The 22,219-nt window shown below is 44.9% G+C and overlaps 1 protein-coding gene and 1 long non-coding RNA gene across 4 annotated transcripts in view; one reads left to right on the forward strand and one right to left on the reverse strand.

The window, feature by feature from the left end:
- Positions 1-4,041: 4,041 nt before the first annotated feature.
- NCS1 (neuronal calcium sensor 1) overlaps positions 4,042-22,219 on the reverse strand; it is a 64,094-nt gene continuing 45,916 nt past the window's right edge. For all 3 annotated transcript variants that reach the window (XM_081179512.1, XM_081179511.1, XM_081179513.1), the window contains 6 exons: positions 13,415-13,553; positions 9,113-9,191; positions 8,667-8,755; positions 7,948-8,025; positions 6,838-6,955; positions 4,042-5,388 (listed from right to left, as the gene is read on the reverse strand). In XM_081179512.1, coding sequence (XP_081035638.1) covers positions 6,857-6,955; positions 7,948-8,025; positions 8,667-8,755; positions 9,113-9,191; positions 13,415-13,553 — 484 coding nt within the window. In that variant the 3' untranslated portion in view covers positions 4,042-5,388; positions 6,838-6,856. The remainder of the gene's footprint in view (positions 5,389-6,837; positions 6,956-7,947; positions 8,026-8,666; positions 8,756-9,112; positions 9,192-13,414; positions 13,554-22,219) is intronic.
- Positions 14,081-21,057, forward strand: LOC308578922. The gene is made up of 2 exons (XR_014004215.1): positions 14,081-14,146; positions 14,198-21,057. It is a non-coding gene; the product is annotated as an uncharacterized lncRNA (long non-coding RNA).

Consider the following 22,219-nt stretch of genomic DNA (forward strand, 5'->3'; position numbering starts at 1 on the left):
CAGTCCTAACCTGGAGATGCCAGGCATTGAACCTCAAACCATTTGCATGCAAAGCAGATGCTCTGCCCCTGAGAAGGTGAAGGCAGCACTGTTGGAAACTGGTTTGGATTTTAGAGGAGGCAGTGAATCACATTACTTACTCCAGAGAGCTTTCTGTTCTGGAGCTGCTGAATGACTTCCCTTCGTTCAAAGCCACTTCATAAAAGCTGTCCTCTGCGGGGTCTTGCTGAGCAAAATGAAATATCCTTTCACTGCTTGGGGCTGCTGATGTGTGGCACCAGGCAACACCACTACGTCAGTGGGGGATGCAGTTGCCTAGCAACCCCACGGATCCATCTCCTGCTAGGATGTGAATCCTGAATGAAACAGCAAAGATGCACGCTCACCAGCCAACAGCACTGAAGCACCTTGTGGATGGATGGACAACCCATTCCTTGCTCCTTACATGTGGCAAAGTGAAAGCCCAATTAATGTGTTACATGAAATGAACCAGAGGGGGGCGGCGAGAACTTCCAAAGGATGTCAGGTCCTACCACTGGTAACTCATGGAGACCAAAACAGGGTCTTGTGATGCTGGTGCAAAGTGGTAGCTTTATGTACGGTACTGAAGGGTGTGGGGGGTCTCTCAAGACTAGGTCTTCTACAACCAGTCATCATCACCTCCTCCACCTATCAGAATTCTGGTCTCTCAAGAAACCAAGGGCATTAGATTACATGTTCCCTATAGGACACCGCAGTAGTCTAGTGGCAAATTCAAAAGTGCAGGGTCCCTTCATGATATCCACAGCAACACTTCTTCCTTGTCCACCGTTGCAGCCCTCAATGTTCTTCCCATGTACTTTCTCCAGAGGGACCCCAGGAGCCCATCCTCAGTGGCTGACTTTCATTGCGATTGGTACCCATCAGCAAAAAGGGTGAGAAGACATCTTCTCAGTGGCCAAAGAGCTAGCATCTTGAAGCCAATAGGGACACACCAGGCTTTATAAAAACCCTCACATCCATGTCAGTCCTGAGTAGCTACAGATGGGCATGCCTTGCCTCTTCCTGCCCCAACCTCCCAGCCTACCTTTGACCACATTTACTTCTGACCCTGTGGGAACTCTGATGTTTGCAGGGTCTTGACAATGAAGCAGGAATAATCTGACCTACTGTTATGTAACCTGGCAATGTGTCCACTTCAGGAATACTGTGTGCTGTTCTAAGCAGGCCTTCTCAAAATAGGATATTTAAGTGCTACTGGGGGGGAATCTGACTCCCTCCCCCCCCCCAATAAAAGTGCCAGAGGGCTGGAACATTTTTTTCCTGAGTGATAAAGGTTACATGAGCTGTAGCCTAGGGGTGGGGAACCAACTAACAGCACAAACCTATCCTTGTCCACTGGGTGGGAGTCAACGTGAGAAGATTGGTGCTCTCACAAAGGAAAGGCCTTTGTGTAATGAGGAACACAGTTGGGTGAATAGAGACCTTGTTGTCTCTCATGCACACACAGAAGACAGTTGTGCCCTGATTCCTGGAAAAGCTTGGTGGTGTGGTGATGAATAACGTTCTCATCCCTGTCTGAATTGGGGGACTCATGCAGTACCCCCAAAATGGCTGAAATATATTCAGACGATACAGAAACCTGAAACTGATATAGACTGATATAGATACTTATGAACAAAGTATCATAAGAGTCTGTTGGATCAGGCCACTGTGGCTCATCTAGCCCAGCCTCTTGTTCTCATATAAGCTACCCAGATGCCCCAGTGGGAAAACAGAAAGCAAGACTAGTCTGGATAGCTCAGTTGGTGTGTGGTGCCGATAATGCCAAGGTTGCAGGTTCAATCCCCGTATGAGATAGCTGCATATTCCTGCATTGGAAGGAGTTGGACTAGATGATCCGCAAGGTCCCTTCCAACTCTACAGTTCTATGATTATAAGACCTGAGCACAAGAGCCCTCTCCCCTCCTGCTGTTTTCAGTAATTGGCTTTCAGAAGCACTGATGCCTCCATCTGTGAAGGCAGAGCAGAACCCCTGTGGCTAGTAGCCATTATTCTCCTCTATGAATTTTCCCAATCCTCTTTCAATGCCACCTGAGTCGACTATGATTGCCTCTTGTGGGAGCAAGTTCCATAGTTTTAACTATGCACGATGCTCTTTAACATCTATTTGAAGCCATTGGATGTAGTCATTAGGGGTTTTGGAGTGAGGTATCATCTATATATGGGACGCTGGTAGCGCTGTGGGTTAAACCACAGAGCCTAGGACTTGCCGATCAGAAGGTCGGCGGTTCATATCCCCACAACGGGGTGAGCACCCATTGCTCTGTCCCTGCTCCTGTAAACCTAGCAGTTCGAAAGCATGTCAAAGTGCAAGTAGATAACTAGGTACCGCTCCGGCGGGAAGGTAAATGGCGTTTCCGTGAGCAGCTCAAGTTCACCAGAAGCGGCTTAGTCATGTTGGCCACATGATCCGGAATCTGTATGCCGACTACCTCGGCCAATAAAGTGAAATGAGCGCCACAACCCCAGAGTCGGTCACGACTGGATCTAATAGTCAGGGGTCCCTTTACCTTTACCATCTATATGCTGATGACATCCACCACCACCTCCCTGTAACATCTGAATCAGGCAGGCCATTCAAGTACTGACCTGGCGTCTAGTCAAGGTGATGGGCTGGATGGCAGCCAACAATCTGAAGCTGAATCCTAGCAAGATGGACACCCTGTGGGTGCATGGGTCCAGATGATAGGTCAGTTGCCTGTTTTGGACAGGTTTGCAATCCCCACCACACCTCCAGATCAGGGTGCCTTCCAATAGTTTTTGCTTATATGACAGCTACAACTATTCCTGGGCAGGGCAGCAGCTGACCTCAGAGAACTATCACATCCCACCATTTTCCAATCAGGATCAACCCAGAGCTTGATTAGCCCTCATGGGAAAAATAGAAGCCTGCCAATCCTCCAGGATTACATACAGGAGCTGAGCAGGCAACATCTCCAAATAGAGGTCCAGACCTGAAAACGTCCCATTCCTGAGAAGTCAGACTCTTCATATCAGGTATATCCAACGTGGTGCCCTCCAATGTTGCTGGGCAACAACCTGCATTATCCCTGACCACCATTGGCTGTACTGGCTGAGACTGGTGGGTTTTGTAATCCAGCAACAGGTTACCCGTCTCACATGACCAGCCAGCTATAAAATTGTTCTGTTTCATGTTAGCAGCTCCCTGGGCAGGTATGGAATTTGGAGCTCCACAGTAGCAATAACAGGAACAGGACTAGGCCTGGAGTTGGGAATTTATCCTTGACAGAGATGTGAGCCTGTGGCCCTGCAGATGATATTGAACTACAAGTCCCAGCAACCCCTGCAAGCATGGCCAATGGTCAAGGAAGATGGGAGCCGGACTCCAGCAACATTAAGAAGGGCACAGGTTCCCCTTCCCTGACCCAAGATGGAACAATTATCAGAGGAATTGAAGTTGAGATCTATGTTTAGTGAAGCCAGCTTCACGTGCGCAGGATTATGAACTAACCACAAAATAAGTAAGAACCAATTTTGGAGGGGCCTAGTCGAAAGTTAGAGCAAAAAAGAGCTCAAGATAAGATGCAAAGAGCCCTCTGCAAGTACAAATTAGGCTGGGCAACATTTTCCAATGACTATGGTTGGCAGGTGCTGGGGTGAAAGAAAAGGCAGAATAAAGTGTGTTTCATAATGGAAAGTTCTCACAGACTTTTTGGAATCTGACCTGTAATACATTACTAAGTAAAAGTCTAATTGAGAATCTGGTTTGAGCCTCTGTATTGAACCCCTTAAGTGAATTTTCTCCCACGGGATCCATTTGCCACCATGTCATTCCAGGGTTCTGTCCAAAGTGAGGTTGCAGCTAATTTTTAGAGGTTTCCCCCCTTAGACGAAACTTCCAAAGAATTCTGAGGAACTAGCTAAAATTCCCCAGTGGTGGTATTAGCCTTAAAACAGAAGAGAGTTAGAGAAAGATTGGATGCTCCCAACAAGAAGTAAGAATCCAAAAGCCCACAAACAAACAAACAAAAACAGAGGTACTATTATCACCATCGTCATTATTATTACTTCCTTTCAGAAAGAACTGTGTTTTTGTTGTCATTTTTTTTAAAGCTCCAACAAGATTGGCCACATTAACACTTCTTTAGTTTCATGCAGAGAGAGAGAAAAACTTGGGGTACTGGATTGTTTCATCATTCCTCTTTTACAATGTAGGCAAAATGGCAAAATGAATGCGGGGGGGGGGGCAGAAAATAAAGAAATACAAAAGAGGTGGGGAGACAGCATTCAGAGGGGGTGCTGCAGACATCGCAAGTCCCAGATGCAAGGCCTGCCAAGAGCAAGAAGTTTGGGGCCTTTTGGGGTAGGGCAATGGATAGATGGACGAAAGACAACAGAGGGCACACTGACCCCCTTCTACCCCAGCCAGGCAGCACAGCAGACATATATAAGTTGTGGGGATCTTTCTTTCTTTGTTTCTTTCTTCTTTTTGGCTTAGATTTCTTCTGTGAGGGACAACACCCCTGCAGCATGAGTTTTTTTTTTGTTTGTTTGTTCTTTTTCGGAGACACGAGACAAAAAAATTATACAGCAGCTTTGACACACAAAAACCGGCAAATAAATAGCTACCGCTTGTTCAGAGGTCATTCAAAAGAAGAAAAAGCGTCTCACTTTTCCGTCATGTACACACACACACAAAATGAGAGCATACAATAACAATGTCACACCCCAAATAATCATCATAATAATGTGTGTGTGTGTGTGTGTGTAGCATTGCAATTTGAACCACAAACCCAAATGAGGATGGACATCAATTTCAAATGGATTTTTAACCCCCCCCAACACGCACACGTGCGACACCCCCAGGATTTTAAAAGCAAAAGCTTAGCTGCAATTAAGCCATCCACTCTGACAGTTCCGGTCCAGTCCAGTGGCGCCCTGACACAAGACGTCTTAATGGGACCCTACATCTCCAGTCTGCATGATTCTCCCCCCCCCCCATAAGAGATATTTTAAAATGGTGCTCGTTCTTAATCCATTCGAAACAAACAAAACAGAATATTAACATGTGAGAGTATTCTTCATGGCCCCAAGGAAATGGCGCTTATCTTTTCATCATCCTCTTCATCACTGCTTTCTCCTCCACCGCCCCCACTTTTCTTTTTTTCTTTTTTCTTTTTTCTTAAATCATTGTTAAATGCAGATGCTGGCAAATGGAGATGACGAGCTGGTTTTTGAGCACAAAGTGGTTGGGTTGACGTCACGCTCCAAGCACACCCCTCTCCCACGTTTTTAGCGCGATGAGGGGCTGGCATAAGTCAGGCGAGAGAGTCTGGTCTGAGGTGGGTGTTTGATGGCACTGGAAGGGGGTTCCTTCAGGTGTGTCTGAAAAAAAGGGAGCAGAAAAGCAGTTAAAAGGGGGACAAAATTGTTACAAACATTTTGACTTGATGGACATTCCTATGCTTACAGACTAAGGCAACATTCACACCATACATTTAAAGCACAATATCACTTTAGGCAGCCATGGCTTCTCCCAAAGAATTCTGGGAACTGTAGTTCAGTAAGGGTGTTGAGAGTTCTTGTGAAAACTTACTATTCTCCTCACAGATCTACAATTTCCTGAGTTCCCTGCAAAGAGGGACTGATTCATTAAACCACTCTGGGAACCCCTCTATTATCACTCTAATGGCTGTCTGTTTTAGGTTTTATTAGTTCTAAATCAGATTTGGAAAGCAATAAGTTGATCTCTCCAAATGGTCTGCTGATCCTTGGTGGTGTTTGCTGACTCTACTGACACAACAAACTTGCAATATGAACATCAAAAGCTTGCCAATTATTTGACCTCACAGGCAGAACCCACTCCTGTGACAGATTTCCAAACTCCCAGCACTTGCATTCAGGTTGATAAATGTGTCCTCTCATTGCATATCCAACTGAAAGGAGACCTACTGATATTAATGAATATGGCTTGTTTAGGTTTATTAATTACAATGGGTCTCCTCATGAGCAGGCTAACTGGATAAAACCCAATGTATTTTGACAAGCCACTAATCAGTAAATTATTCACAGAATGGAAATTTTGAAAATTAGACAATGAGTTGAGCAATGCTATTCTCATATTCTACCTGTTCATCAATTAAAATTTTATCAAATTCAAAAACCCTAAGAACAGCCTGCTGGATTAGGCCAATGGCTCATCTAGTCTAGCACCCTGTTCTCATAATGGCCAACAATATGCCTCTGGGAAACCCTCAGGAGGACCTGAGCACAACAGCACTCTCCCCTCCTGAAGTTTCTAGCAACTGGTAGTCAGAGGAAGCATTACTGCCTCCACCCATGGAGGCAGGGCATGGCCATTGTGTAATTAATTTGTCCCCTCCTCTTTTAAAGCCACACAAGTTACTGCCTCCTGTGGGAGGTCCAAAATTTAATTATGCACTGCATAAAGAAGGACTTTTTAAAATCTGTCCTGAATCTTCCAACGTTCAGCTTTTTGGGATGTCAGCGATTTCTAGTGTTATGCAAGAGGGAGAAAAACTTTCTGTATCCCCTTTCTCCATGCTATGCATAATTTTATAAACTTCTATTATGTCACCTCTTCCTCACCTTTTATCTATTCTAAAAAGTCCGAAGTGCTGCAACCTTTCTTCATAATGGAGTTGCTTCATCCCCTTAATCATTTGGGCTGCCCTTTTCTGAACCCCCTCTTAAAGAAAGCTGAGGATGTATTCCCCATAAATCAGGGAGGGGGCACAGCATCCAGATGTTCCCAAAGCAACCCCACATCCCCACAGCCCCCCTCTATCTTTTTTTAAAAATACACCCACTTACCAAAGCATAAGACTGCAAGCTATACGAGTCCGTCATAGAGGGAGAGCGCCTGAACAATGGAAGGGTCAGCCTTGGAGCCCTCCTGGAACTCCTGTAGGGTGAGTTTTCCATCTGAATTCTAGGACAACAGACAACAGTGAGGGATCAGAGAGGATAATCACAACAACTCTGTGAGGTAGGGGTGTGTGTGTGACTGGCCCATTATGGCTGAGGGATGATTCGAGCTCAGGTCTCCCCAGCCTCACATTTTCTACCTAGAGATGCTAGAGACTGAACATAAGCTGTGGCTTTGCTTGCTCTCAGGTTCAATCCTCAACCCAAAATACTGTTTCTGTATGGAGTCAAGCCATTTGGGCCTACCTAGCCCAGTACTGTTGATCCTGACAGGCAGTAGTTCTCCAGGACCATCAGGCAGGGAGTCTTTCCCAGTATTAACTGGAGATGATGGGGCCTTCTGCCTTTGAAACAGATGTTCTACATGTATCCCTTTAGAGCCAACGGCCTCAATCCCTCATGGGAAATCTTCTGGGGACCAGATGATCATAATAGATGGGACCATATGCAAAAGAGGGTGGAACAACAGGTGTTGTCTTGTACATTTGAACAACCAAAGTCAGAGGATTGCACCCACACACCTCTCTCTACCCAACATGTAGGAAAACAAGAGGCATGATCAGAGTTCAAGGCTACATCCCTGCCAAGCAAAAACACTTCAGGAAGTTCTGAAGTGAAGCAGATAAGGGCAGTGGTCTGAGGAGAGCCCCGAGGGCCAGATAAAGAACTGCAGAGGGCCACATTTTGCCCCTGGGTCTGAGTTCCCTCTACGCCACTCAGCTATAATTCTTCCTCCTCCTGCAGAGACTGCCTGTGCAGATCTCCGGATCCATTTCTGCCCACAGGGAGAGTTTGCTACATGTCGGAATAAGCCTGACGACAGGGTGAAGGAGACAGCCTGCCTTCTGGACCCTCAAAAGGCACCCTCAAATTCATTGAAACAGGATATGGGGGACATTGGTTGTGATCTCTGGTGTGGGAGGGTGGCAGGGAAAACGGGCCTGGCAATTTCTGGATGGTTGCCTCAAGGTGAGACAATGTCTGGATGCATCTTACTTTATCCATCATGGCAAAAATCCGGTCCACCCGCTTCTCTGGGGTGTTTTCCTCTTCAGGGAGCTCCACAGTGTTCCCCTGAAGAGAAGAGAAGAGAAGAGAAGGGAAGGGAAGGGAAGGGAAGGGAAGGGAAGGGAAGGGAAGGGAAGGGAAGGGAAGAGAAGGTGGGGGGTTCAGTCTCTGCCTCCTGGCCTGGAATGAAATAAATAAACAAGCTTCTCCCAAAGAATTCTGGGAACCTGTAGTTTGTTAAGGGTGCTGGAAGTTCTTAGGGCACCTTCTTATTCCTCTCATAGAGCTACAATTAATTCCCAGAGTTCCCTGTGAATATGGACTCCTTGTTAAACTACTCATAACAAACTCCAGTGCCCAGAATTTTAGGGGGGAACCTTTTACCGTTTAAGTTAGTAACATAGTGCTTTGAAGGTATGGTGTGAATTTGGCCTAAGACTACAAAAGCCTTTAGAGGTTTTATTCACCCCAAGGAGTATAATTTGTAGCAGCCTAGGGAAAAAACCAACATAAACTCCCAACTTCCCCCATTTACAGAAGCATCCTTGACTGGTTGCCTGGAAATGGTTTGTGAATTACCCAGGTGACCAAATTTTGATCCTCCAGGGTGGAGCCTAGCATTTACCCTTCCCTCCACCTAGTTTCTCTTTCTATAAATAACAGCTGGAGTCTTACTCATATTGCATCCTGCTCTTTCAAACACTCACCACCATCTGGTAAATGGCATCAACGATGTCCAGCATCTCATTCCTAGTGATGTAGCCATCATTGTCAAGATCATACAGCTTAAAGGCCCCTGAAACCACAAGTAGAAAGTTAGGGAGAGTTATGCTGACCTGAGGCTTAAAAGCCCTAATTAATTGTTAGCCCCGCCCTCATCTAGGCATCATCTGGATGCCTAGATGGTGTGTGTGTCTGCATGCGCATGTGTGAGCTATGTACAGTCCTAGCAGAAGACTTTCATAAGCTGCTATCTGAGAGCAAGAGGGAAAGGGGCAAGATCCTGAGGGTGCCACATGCCAAAAAGAAAGCCTTAGCTCACATTGCAAAGGTCAGTTTTGCTTGGGGATGGATTGTGGGAGCTGAGCCCTAATTTAGAGTGTTGAATGCTGATAGGACCAGTTTTAATTTTCAAATCCAGTTGACCACTTACACCGCAGTTTCTCATCCAACGTCCCCCGGGAAGTGACCGACAAGGCTTGGATAAACTCGGAAAACTCAATCCTTCCATCCTGAGAACAACAGAAAAGTGATTTGGTAAGGCTGGAGCCACCTAGTATGGCCCAGGGCAGCGAGGCATCTCCAGGTAGGGTGGAGAGAAGCTCCCTGTATGAAACCCTGGAGAGCTGCTGCCAGTCAGTGCAGATGTTATTGAGCTTGATGGAACAATAGCCCTGACTCTTATAAGGCTGCTTCCCAAACAAGGTAGTTTGTGATGACTGGGGAAGAAGGTGGGATCTCACAGTTGGAAAGGACACCATGCACTCTCTTGCATTGCTGCAAGGGATAGAAGCCTCAATCTATTTCTGCTCCACATTAATTCCTCACACGCTCTTTCAAAAATCTATCCTGTCCTGCGGCCAATTTAATCTGTGCTTGTTTTGAAAAAATATGGACAAAAATTCCTATTTAAATACGTATTTCAGGAAGCGTTTTATCCCCAAACAAGATGTTCTTGTGGAATTTAAATTCCACATACACATTTGTAAATGCATTTTATTCCAAACTGCACTCACAGAATTTTCACATGTTTAAATCTGTTGAGCCGAGAGCTCTGTGTGTAATATTCTGGAGGATATTTTAATCCACACATCTAAGTCCAGGAGCTGCAAAATCCATGCCCAATTCACTTTGGGAGACACAGAAATCAAAATTCCTCAAGCACCTGGAAATACAGCATAGCTGAGCATTGCTACAAAGGAGATTCTGTTGGAACTATCAAGGCCAACTTTCCCACCTGCCTCGCCCCTCTCCATGCCTAGTGGATGTTTTATATTTTATTGTCAGGCATCATTTCAGTTGCTTTTAGTGTGGGATGCTTGCTTGTCTTACAGACATTTTGTTTAAATTGTGATCTGTTTTGTATGCTCCACCGCCACAGCTGGGGCACTAATGCTTCTGAATGCCAATTGCTGGAAAATGCAGGAGGGGAGAGCACCCTTGTGCTCAGATCCTAATTTTGACTTCCCACTGAGGCATCTGGCTGGCGACTCTGAGAACAAGATGGTGGAATAGATGGGCCCCTGGAGGAGGAGGCTTTAGATGGCTACTAGCCGCCATGGCTGTGATCTGCCTCCCTGATCAGAGGCAGTAAACACTTCTTCGTCTTTTTAGATTATATATGGCCTTTAATGAGCATTCATTCCAATTTGTTTGCAAGGTTATACAACAGGGAGCATTCTTCCTGATTTGTTTGAAAGGTGTTGACACATCTTCCCGTTAGTTAGTTAGTCATTCATTCATCCCACTCTTTTCTATGCATTTCTCCATCATTCTCCAATACCAACAGTCACTGGGAGATCCAAAGGTACCTTTGCCATACTGGTTGCTTTTGATGTGTTGGGTGTTATTAACAGCTCAGTCTACTTTAATATTTCCTAAAGGTCACAGCTTCAATAGCTCTTATCTCAGAGGAATGCTGGAGTACTGGCCAATTAACTTTCAGTTTCCTTAATGACAAAAAGCAGAAAAAGGGGGAAGACACTTCACACCAAGAATTCCCTTGTCCATTTAAGATTTATTGTCAACCATAACTCAGGCTTTTCACTCTGTTTTAGCCAGATGGCCAAGATATAAATAATAAAATTGTTGTTATTATTATTACTTTAACTACCAATTTTCCTTCTGTTCTTCTTAATGACAGAAATTTCTTATTCCAAGTTTCTGGACTGTAGATTTCCACCAGCAGACAGATAAATCTCTCTCTAGTTTGTGGTTTAAAAAATGTTTTAAAAAGAGAGGGTGTGAATATTTCTACCCATGGAGGGTGTTTACATGGTGTTTCGGCAAAATGTCACTCCTTAGCTTGCCAGCTCTTTCAAGCTCCCATCCAAGCCCCCAGGTGCAGACAGCAGAAAACAGCTTTGATCAAAGCATTCAAGGTACTCTTTGATCACCCTTATCACCAGAGTGATTTAATAGTCGGACTATCTATCTGACTATCATCAATCGCGAGCTAACAGAGAGACAGCCGAACCACCATTCATCTCCCTGGAAGCCCACAATTCTCAGCACTCTTAACAAATTACGGTTTGAAAGGTTCTTGGGGGTGGGTGTTATAAATGTATGGTGTGGATGCAGCCTAACAGAGGAATACATTTTCTAAGATGGGACCTTCACAGGTACTTTCCTTAAGTTAAATTATTCAGTATATTTCTAGCCCACCCTTCATCAGATCACCCTCATCAAAACAATCCATTCAAACAGTTAACACTTATAAATATCAGTTGCTGGAAAGGGCAGTAGGGGAGAGTGCCCCTGTGCTCAGATCCTGCTTTTGGGTTTCTCATTGGGGCATCTAGTTGGCTACTGTGAGAACAAGATGCTGGACTAGGTGGGCCATTGGCCTGATTGAGAAGGCTCTTCTTAGGTTCTTAAGCTCATTCTTAGGTTCTTATCTTTAAATGTTGTTGTATTTTATTCTGTCACTGAGTATGAAAAATGGAAAAGTGGCATACATATAAACTGATTCACAGTGATGGTGGTGAGCATAGCCAGGTGCTGGGCTCCTCCAGTTCCCTTCCCACCTAAAAAGTAAATTAATCCACAGTTCTGCAAAGATGCTTACAAGTGTCATGGCCTTTGCTCAAGGTGGGAGGGATGTTCCTCAGTGGGATAAACCTAATTCTCTCGGATCCCTTTTGGAAAGGAAAAGGGATGCATTAAAATGCCAGAGGAGGAAAGCGGTTGTGAGGAACAACTTAGAAAAGAGCAGGTGCCTGATTAGCATTTAGCTTTACTGCAGCTCTGCTGGTTTCGAGATGGTGGGGGTGAGTTTACCAGTTGGCAATGTTTAACCCGATGGATTGTGTAATTCCTGCTACTTTTACTGGATGGGGCAGTTGTCCCAGCAGAGGCTTTCCACAGTTGCATGGCATGTCTTGCTTCCATCCCTCCTGCTTTGAGTGTTGCAATTATTGTTGTTGTTATTGTTATTATCCTGCCTTTTTTGAAGACTGCTACTCAAGTTGGGTTACACAAATTAAAATAAGCTCAGATAATTATGATTTGTGGCGGTGGGGGAATGAGACACAGAGGAAAATCAAAACTGACAGATCTACCAGTCCCTAGTAAGGGTTCAAACTAGGAATAAAACTATTTAGCCTGCCTAAATAAGGCTACTGAAATGCTTATGACAGGACTGTGAGCTTAGCTCAGTTGTGTAACTGCAAACAAATATCTAGACTCAGAATATGCTCAGAGGCACCCTTGTTCTTTCATTTTAATGGCATGTCTTTTGCACCTTGGAGCTGGTATTGGTAGATGATATTATTATTAACTATTAATATTATTTATATTCTGCCTTTTTCCCAGACCAGGACTCAAGGCAGCTTACAGAAATTAAGTCAAACTAAGATAAAATATACAAGGCTAAAAACGTTTAAAAGATAATAGCGAAAAGGTAATTAATAGAATTAAATTAAATTAATAGGATTAAAAACATATAAAAACAAATCTAGTGAAATACAGATAATAAAAAAGCACAGCACTTTCTGAAAGCCCTTTCCTTAAACAGTCAGTTCCCAGAGGTCTGTTGGAAGAAAATAGACTTTACCTGCGGGTGGAAGTTCAACAAGGGGAGATCCGGTTTTACTTTAAAGAGGGAGTTTTACTTAATCTCATTTCCTCCCTAATAACAACAGACCAATAAATGGGTAAATAAATTCACCCCTAGGGACTTGAGCAGGCAACAATTTTCAGCCACTATGGAGCAAAGGGATGGATTTTCCTCCCTTCTTAGACCAGCTGTGCTGGAAATTGTTATGGTTTGGAGGTGGGACATTGGCCCAGGCTTTGTCAGGTCAGGAGCATCCCAGATCCTGAGATTTCAGGGCCGAAATCTGAAACCAAGGTGTTGTCACAGGGGGCAGTGATGTCATGAGGGTGGGCCCTAGACACGGAGGTTACTTGGGACAGGGAAGCAGAGGAGGACAGACCCTACACTGTAATTTGCAGCCAGCTCCTGCCAGGCTGTAGCTTGCAAGCTGCATGCACAATCCTCTTAATAATTTTGTTTATTATAATTAAAGGCCCTCTCACCCACCTGGAGATTCAAGCCCTCTGCCTGCCACCTGGAGGCAGCCAGGCCAGTCTGGAGACTTCAGGTGATACCTGGCAACTGTGTGTGTGTGCATGCCTTCTAACTGGCAAGCTCCATTAATGCTTCAGAGGGGAGGATAAGGAAGAATAAGGAAGTGAGGGGGGAGTGAATCACAGAGGAAAGCAGTGGACTTACTTTGTTCTCGTCGAAGACGTTGAAGACGAATGTGGCAAACTTGGTTGGGTCCCCAAAGGGGAAGAACTGCTTGTAGATCTTTTGGAACCCAGCAGCGTCCAGCTGCCCACTGGGGCAGTCCTTGATAAAGCCTTTGTACCTGCACAAGGAAGAAAGGGGAGGGAAAAACAGCTTGAAGCATATCACCAAGGTGCCTCACAGTATTGACAAGGCGCTACAGATTCTGTTCAAGGTGGCTCTGATGATACAGTCTTGAGCAAGGCAGAAAGCAAGGGACACGGGGTTATATCCAACTTGTTCTTCTCAAGAGTATACCCACTAAAATTAATGAGCCAATACCAGAGTCATGACAATGGGCCTGCACCTACTTGATGTTAGTATTTGTAATGTAATTTCATTGGGAATGTATTTCACAAAGAACAGATGGTATTGGGGAAAGGATGTGGCAGTAGGCACTTGGCAGTTGAGAATTGGTAGTTGGCAATTAGCAGTTGAGAATAGCCAGTTGGCAGTTTGTTGGTTATTTCTGTTAGTTCTATATTGACTGTGAAGGTGAGAGGTGTGGGGACTTCATGCAAACGCTGTCTGGAGCAGTTTGGAAATAATACTTGTTGTTCAAATGTTACCAACCTGACAAGTAAAAAGATTTATACTCAACTATTTGTGTAAAAGTGGGTGGGTGGGTGTATCACACCGGCCTCCTGTTCTCACAGTGGCCAACAAGATGCCCCAGTGAAGAAGAAGAAGAAGAAGAAGAAGAAGAAGAAGAAGAAGAAGAAGAAGAAGAAGAAGAAGAGTAGTTTGGATTTGATATCCCACTTTATCACTACCCTAGGGAGTCTCAAAGCGACTAACAATCTCCTTTCCCCTCCTCCCCCACAACAAACACTCTGTGAGGTAAGTGAGGCTGAGAGACTTCAGAGAAGTGCGACTGGCCCAAGGTCACCCAGCAGCTGCATGTGGAGAAGCAGGGACACGAACCCAGTTCACCAGATTACAAGTCTACCGCTCTTGTAAACAGGACCTAAGCACAGGAGCCCTCTCCCCTCCTGTGGCTTCCAGCAAGTGGTGTTCAGAAACATTGCTGCCTCCAACCATGGAGGAAGAGTTCAGCCATTGTGGCTAATAGCCATGGAAATCCCTCTCTTCCATAAATTTGTCTTGATCTTTTAAAGCCATCTAGCTAGGTTGGCGGCCATCACTGCCACCCATGTTCCAGCTGGCCAAGCTGGCCTGATCCAGCAATGTGGTCTCATTTTGCACCCCCTTCATTCCACTGTGCTGCAGACAATGGCCCATCTAGTCCAGCATCCAGATCTCACAGGGGCTAACCAGATAGCCCAACGGGAAACTCATAAGCAGGATCAGAGCACAGTTCCCTCTTGTGGTTTCCCACATCCAAAGGGAGGCAAAACACAGTGGAAATCCATCTTACTCCCTTGAGTCTGTGGTGGGAGCAACAGGAACAAATGGCCAAAATATTTACTAACCAGCACCCTGTTCCCCCAGCTGTTATTTCTGACTTAGGTAACACAGCAGCAGGACTTATAATAATATTTACAGGAAAAGGGACCTTGATGGATGCGGCAGCTGTCACTGTGGGATTCTGGATTACCTTTCCTATGCACGCATGAGGCTTATGGGTAGGCTGGCTTGATCAAAGCATGCCATTAGAAGGTTGAGGGTTTGTTTGTTTTTTAAATAGGTAGCTCTTCTCCATATAAGCCCACTTGCACGGGGGAAAAGACTGGCTGGCACACCTCTCCTCTGACTGGCACGAGAAGGCGCCTGATCCTCCCTACATGATTACAGGAGGTTTGGAATGATTTCACTATTCCCCTATACAGTCATACCTCATATTACGTTTGCTTCGGGTTGAGCGTTTTCAGGTTGCATCCCGCAGTGACCTGGAAGTACTGGAAAGGGTTACTTCTGGGTTTCGCCGCTTGCGCATGCGCAAAATGACGTCACGTGCATGCACAAAAGTGGCGAATCGTGACCCACAGACACGGGTTGCGTTCTGCTCGTGTTATGAACCGGCCCCCGGAGCGGATCCCATTTGCAACCAGAGGTACCACTGTATTGTACGGGATCATTCATATCATGATTCGGTGACATGACAGAAGTTTATAAAGTTATGCCTGGTGTGAAGAAAGTGGGTAGCGAAAAGTTTTCTCTCTCTCTCATAATACAAGAACTCACGGGCATTCAATGACGCTGAATGTTGGAGGCTTCAGAGTGGATGAAAGAAAGGACATATTCATGCAGTGCAAATGTACACTATGGAACTCGCTGCCACTTGAGGCAGTGATGGCCACCACCTTGGATGACTTTAAAGAGGACTGGACAAATACATGGAGGAGAGGGCTATCAATGGCTTCAAGCCATGATGGCTGTGCTGTGCCTCCATGGTTGGGGGGAGCAACGCTTCTCAATATCAGTTGCTGGGAATTACAAGTGGGGAGCATTCCTATTGCACTCAAGTCCAGCCTTCAGGCTTTGCACAGGCATCTGGTTTAACCACTTTGAGAACAGAATGCTAGACTAGATGGGCCAATGGGAGCAGCCTTCCAAGGTTTCAGGCAGGGGACATTCCCAGCCTTATGTGTAAACGCTGGGAATTGAATCCTCTTTTAAGACCATTCAAGCTGGTGTCAATTGCTGCCTACTACACATCAAAAGGCAAAAGAAAAGAAAAGGTCTCTGCCCCAAGGAACAAGCTATCTAGATTTCATCAGTGGGAAGACCAGGGAGACAATGCAGGGTGCTCTGCCCACCTGCCAAGATGGCCCATGGGGAAGGTTCCCCCCCACACCCTGTGTGTGGGAGGTCTCTTTCTCAAAAGACACCTTAAGATACGACAAAGGGCTAAAGCAAAGAGTGAATCTATATCCCTTTTCTCATAGACACTGTAAGATGAGGAGAGAGAGACCATTCAACCCCGGCCCCCAAAACTCTGCTCTAAAAGAGCAATCCAAGATAAGCCACAGGGAGCCCTTGCGTTTGGGGCACCCAGGGGAATCTGGGCTGATCAGGTCAGAGATCAGGTGCTTTCCGTGAAACCAATCCCGCTGACACACCTCAGGCACACAAAAGGAACAGCTGGTGATACATTTGCAAGGGCTGCCTTCTGCTGGTGAAGGCGAAGTGAGGGTGACCTGGTTTCAGACCCTGCTCTCCACTTTAATCTATTCCCTGAAATTATCTCAACAGCAAAACCTCATCATCTTCCACCTCCAAGAGCATTTAGCCAGATTTTCAGCAGACAAAGAGAGGCCAGCACCACCTACATCCCCCCTTTTTTTGGATATACATATTTTTATTGAATTTGAATATTACATCACAAAATTAAAAAGGAATTTTTTTATCGTTTTCAGCACAGCTGATCCAGGAGGTGGTACAGCCCTAATATTGATAGAATGGACTGCACCACCACAGATGGTAGGTGGGGAGAAATATCATTTTCAAATATTTATCCATGCTGATTAACATTTAGAAAAGGCATTGCCCCACAAATAGAAAAAGCGCTAGCTAGAATCCTTCTATCTTGCTCTGCTACTTTTCTTCTAGCAGGGAGCTTGCTTACTTATTCATTTGTTCTTTTCTTGCATGTATATCCCTTCTTTTTCTCCACGGATGTTAAGGTGGCTTACATGGTTCTCCCCAGTCTTGATCATTCTAAGAAAAGGTATTCCCCTCTCAAAGGGCGGGTGAATACAAGAACGAAAGAAAAACTCTATTTGGAAAAGGCATTACTCCATGAGAGAGAAATGCCCCTTCGGAGATCAAGGCTGAGGAACCACATTCCAATATTGTTGGACTCCAACTCTCATCCAGCACCAGCCAACATGTCCAAAAGACAAGGATGTGAGTAGTCCAGCAACATCTAGATGGCCACAGGTCTCCCAAGTCTGCCTGAGGTACCGGCATAAAGTTGGCATGGTTGTGCTACTCAGTGTGGTTAACAAACCCACTTCAAACAATGGTTTCCCATTTCGGTTCAACCATTCAGATGCACCACTGAGACTGCAGCTACGCTCTACATTGCATCTACTGAGCACCATTGGAGTCCTTCTTCAGTTCACAATCTCCTAAAACAGGTCACACTATCAGACTACCTCACAAGGTGAGAGATGGCCCAAGAGAAAGCTCTTTTCTACTTGATTTGATTTAACACATTACCTATAAGAGAATGTCATATTCTTTCCCACACACTCCCTTTTTCAGTTGTATGAAACAAAATTGAGGTGGGGATTACTCCCTCTCTGGATAACATGGGCATAGCCAAGGGGGGGCATAGCAAACTGAGGTTCTGCCCCCCCAACAAAAGGCCTCCCCCCCCCAACAAAAATCCTGGCTACTCCCATGCTGGATGCTGTTTAGTTTAACACTAGTTGAATTCCCCACCTTTACAACCTGTTCTGATGGGAAATTAATCCTCCCTTCCCCAAACCAAGCTGTGCGGGAACCATCTCCTTCCCACGTGCCAAGATAAAATGGGAATAAACAAGGAACAGGAAGGGGGGGGGGAACACAGAGAGAAATAGCAGATGGGGGCGGAGAAGTGGGGAGGGGGTGAGATTAGGGGAGCATTATGCAACAGGGCCACCCGAATCTGTCAAGTATCAAACTGAGCGGCAAGGGAAGGGGGGGCTGTGTGTGCTAAGATAAAACTGATCAGGAAATATGACAAGGAAAGAGGCAGCATCTTCTTTCCCTCATTGCTGTCCATGACACAGCAGGAATCAGAAATGGGGCGGTGATGCATTTGAGGGCTGCTGGAACAAAAGAGAAATGGGGAGGGTGGCCACATTTGTGGGAGTTTGCAGAGGGGGTAGCACGAAATCAGGACACAGGAAGATGCATTAGAATCACAGAACTGTAGAGTTGGAAGAGACCCCGAGGGCCAACCCACTGCAGTGCAGGAATATGCTGCTGTCCTATATGGGGATCGAACCTGAAACCTTGGCATTATCAGCACCACGCTCTAACCAACTGACCAAAGAACATTAAGATGATCTCACCTAGTCCAGCATCCTGTTCTCACAGTGGCCACCCACATGCCTGCTGGAAACCCACAAATAGGACCCAAGCACAAGTGCACCATCCCCTCTTGCCATTTTCAGGAACCGGAGGAGGAGATGGCCTCCATGGTCAGAGCCAGAGCATAACCATCGTGGCTAGCAGCCATCAATAGTCCTCTCCTCCTGCATGAATTTGTCAAATCATCTATTAAAGCCATTGAAGTTGGTGGCCATCACTGCCTTCTGTGGGAGGGAGTTCCACAGTGTAACAATGAAATTAATCATTATTGTTCATTTATTATTATTATTATTATTATTATTAGCAGCAGCAGCAGCAGTAGTAGTAATATCCTGCCTTTCTCTTGAGACAGGATTCAAGGCAGCATCCAATATTTAAAAAACAACCTTATATAATGCAAAGTAATAAAAAGAAACTAGTTAATAACAATAGTTAAAATACATGCAAACACATTTAGAGCTAGCCTTTCAAATCCAGTGATCAGCATCATCTGCACCTTAGTTGGTCTCAAAAGGAAGGTCTTAGCCTGCAGGCAGAAGGAAAGCAAAGAGGGAGCCAGTCCAACATCTCTTGGGAGAAAATCCCACAATATGGGAGCCACCACAGAAAAGTCTCTCTCTTTCTCTTGTGTCACCATAAACCATGCTTCTGATGGGACCAAGAGAAGGTGCTCACCCAAGGATCTGAGTACATTGGGTGGGTTTGTAGAAGGAGATACAATCTTTCAGGTAAGCCTGGGCCCAAGCCATATCAATCATGTGCTGAGCATGAGTGAAGCACAAAAGCTCCAAATCTAAGAGCTCTCCTGCCCCCATACAAGTTCACCTCCCATCCGCCAAACCATTCCCTGGAAGGAAACTGAGAAAGGAATAGAATGGAACATCCATGCCCAGCCATTTAACGCTTAGCCAGCTGATTAACTATAGGGGGCGGGAGAGTTGTGGGCGGAATTTTTCATTTCATTTCAGGCGGATGCTGTTCTCCTTCCCAGGAAGAACGAACTAAGTGTTTATTCTTCTGTGACTAACAGTGCAATTTGTTGTTCAATCTGGAACACACCAGGCCTGCTAGCTGGCCACACTCAACAGTGCAAATAAGTGAGCACATTTGCATCAGCAGAGGGAATGCGCAGAAATGTTTCTGCGATGTGCTATGTGCTAATAAAGGAATCTCTGTACAGACTAAGGGTGCCTCTCCTCTCAATTTCCTGGAGCAGTTATTGGTAAGAGTGTGCAGTGATAGCCATCCATGTGAATGGGTTTAAAAGAGGATTAGATCAATTCATGGAAGAGAATATCAATCGCTACTAGCCAAAATAGCGATGTTCTTTCTCCCACCATTGGAAGCAGCATGTCTCTGAATACCCGTTTCTGGGAATCTGTGCACCCAGGTTCTGCAAGTGGGGCATCTGATTGGCCACTGTGAGATGAGTGGACCCCACTGGACTGATTTAGTAGAAAGAAGGATAGAAGGAAGGGTCTTTGCACCTTTTGATCATGCCTAGTAGTTATTGATAGCCTCATCCTCCATTTTTTGCCTAAATGCTTTTCAAAGCTGCCCAAGTTAGTGGCCATTCCCAGTCCAGTAGGAACAAATGTCCATCATTTTAATAATGCCCTATGAGTGAATGTACTGTTAGGTCTGTCCTGGATCATTGACCATGTTCTCCCTCCACAGCCTGAGGCAGTAATGCTTCTGAATACCATTACTGGAAACTGCTGGAGGGGAGAATGCTCTTGTGCTCAGGCTCTGCTTAAAGGTCTCCCATTGAGGCATCTGGTTGACCACTGTGAAAACAGGATTCTGAACTAGATGGGCCTTTGCTGTGATCCCGCAGGGCTCTTCTTAGCCATGGTAGCTAAGTTTCTCTGTTCAAATGCAAACTATCTCTGCATACCAGTTGTTGGGGAGCAACAACTATTGCACTCGGGTCCTGCTTGTGGACTTCCTATTGCAGCATCTCGCTGGTCACTGTGAGAACAGGAGGTTGGACTAGATCACCATTGGCCTGATCCAGTAGGCTCTTATTATGTCCTACCTCCACTGTTGGAGGCAGTATACCACTGAAAACCAGTTAACATACATCACAAGGTACTGCTTGTGGGCTTCCCACCAGGGCATCTAGTTGGCCACTGGTTTGATCCAGTAGGGCTCTTCTTAGTTGCAGTTGCCATTTTCATGCATATTCACCCAGTTTGGAGAGATTCCTCTAGAGCTCTTTGCAATCATCCCCTTCTATCCTTATGGTGCTGAATAATTTGATGTCTTCTGTAAACTTGGTAAAGCTATAGCTCTGTCAGTGTTTTCAAATTCTGATATTTTGGTGCGGATGGCAATTTACAGAATTGTTGTTGTTTTATTAATTTAAAACATGTTTTACCCTGCTATTCAGCAGGAAAGTCTCCCCAGGCAGCTTAGAAGTAAAAAGTCTCTATGTATATGTGTAGATAGATATGATAGAATATAAAGATAGAGAAAGAGATAGGGGTGTGGGTGGGTGGGTGGGTGCTTACCCTGTTAGCTATCTAAAAGACATCACAGAAAAGAAAAAAGGAGGGGGAGAAGCAAACTCAGGCAGCAGCTCTTAAGTTAATGGAAATTCCTATAGAGAACTGGCTGTGATGGAAACTGATTGAGGGTTTCCAGGGTTTCAGGCAAGGGATGTTCCCAGCCCTACCTGGAAATGCCTGGAATTGAATATTCTGCTCTTCAGCTGCATTTGCGTTCAAGGCTGTAAACAGTGGTGCCTGTCTTGCCCTGATAACAGCTGGACGCCTTCCAAAAAAAACCTACAGAGGTTTGGGGAAGGAGCCAGCCTTTCTAGACTGTATGTATGCCCTGGAGGAAAGGCACCATTGATGGCACAGCACAGCCATTTTTATTATTTTTTTAAGCGTTATCTACAAGATGAAAATAAATGAGAAGGTTTTGCAAATCAGATACATGCAGGGTTTAATTCAAGCGGGGGGGGGGGGGAATGGGAGCCTGTGCAATCCTAGCAAAGAAAAGAGAGCCTCTGAGGGAGTGCAGAGCATTTTTCCACCATAAATGTAGCACATAGCAGCCCTTGTTTCTTGAGCTACATCAAGTTTCTCACTGTAGATGGAATCTCTGCACCCTAACGTCTGCCAAAAGACTGATATTGATCTACTGGAAAGATAAAACCATGGCCCGCTTTAAACAACTGATAGAAGATATGACAACACTCACAATATACGAACAGATTGCATTTAGATGTAGACTGTGCATGAATAAATAAAATGATATTTGTAATGCAGTTATAAAAATGCACATGTAAAAACTGTAATATATTGTTAGTAATTTTTCATTAGTTGGAATAACTATATTGCTTACATAATTATATATATCACAATTTCAATTTTTTTGCTTTTTCTTTAATTTTTGTTTTTGTTTTCTTCTTTTCCTTTTATTCTATTCTATTCTATTCTCTAACTGAAAGTTTTCAATAAATAATAGTCTCTCACTGCATTTGGTTTCTGACTATACATTAGGCAGAACTGTCAGATAGTGAGAGCTGTTTGACAGAAGGTAATGGAATCTCCTTTATTGTAAGTTTTTTAACAAATGTTGTAAGGCCATCTGTCAGGAAATCTTTAGGTGAAATTTCTGCATTGTAGGGGGGTGGACTTGATGACCTTTGGGAACGTTTTCAGCTCTCCAGTTCCATGGTTCTATGTTTCTTTACAACTAACACAGCGGGAGTCAAAGGCAAAATGAATGTAAAATAATTACCTTTGTATA

This window comes from Podarcis bocagei (genome assembly GCF_964188305.1).
Source record: "Podarcis bocagei genome assembly, chromosome: Z".
NCBI lineage: Eukaryota > Metazoa > Chordata > Lepidosauria > Squamata > Lacertidae > Podarcis > Podarcis bocagei.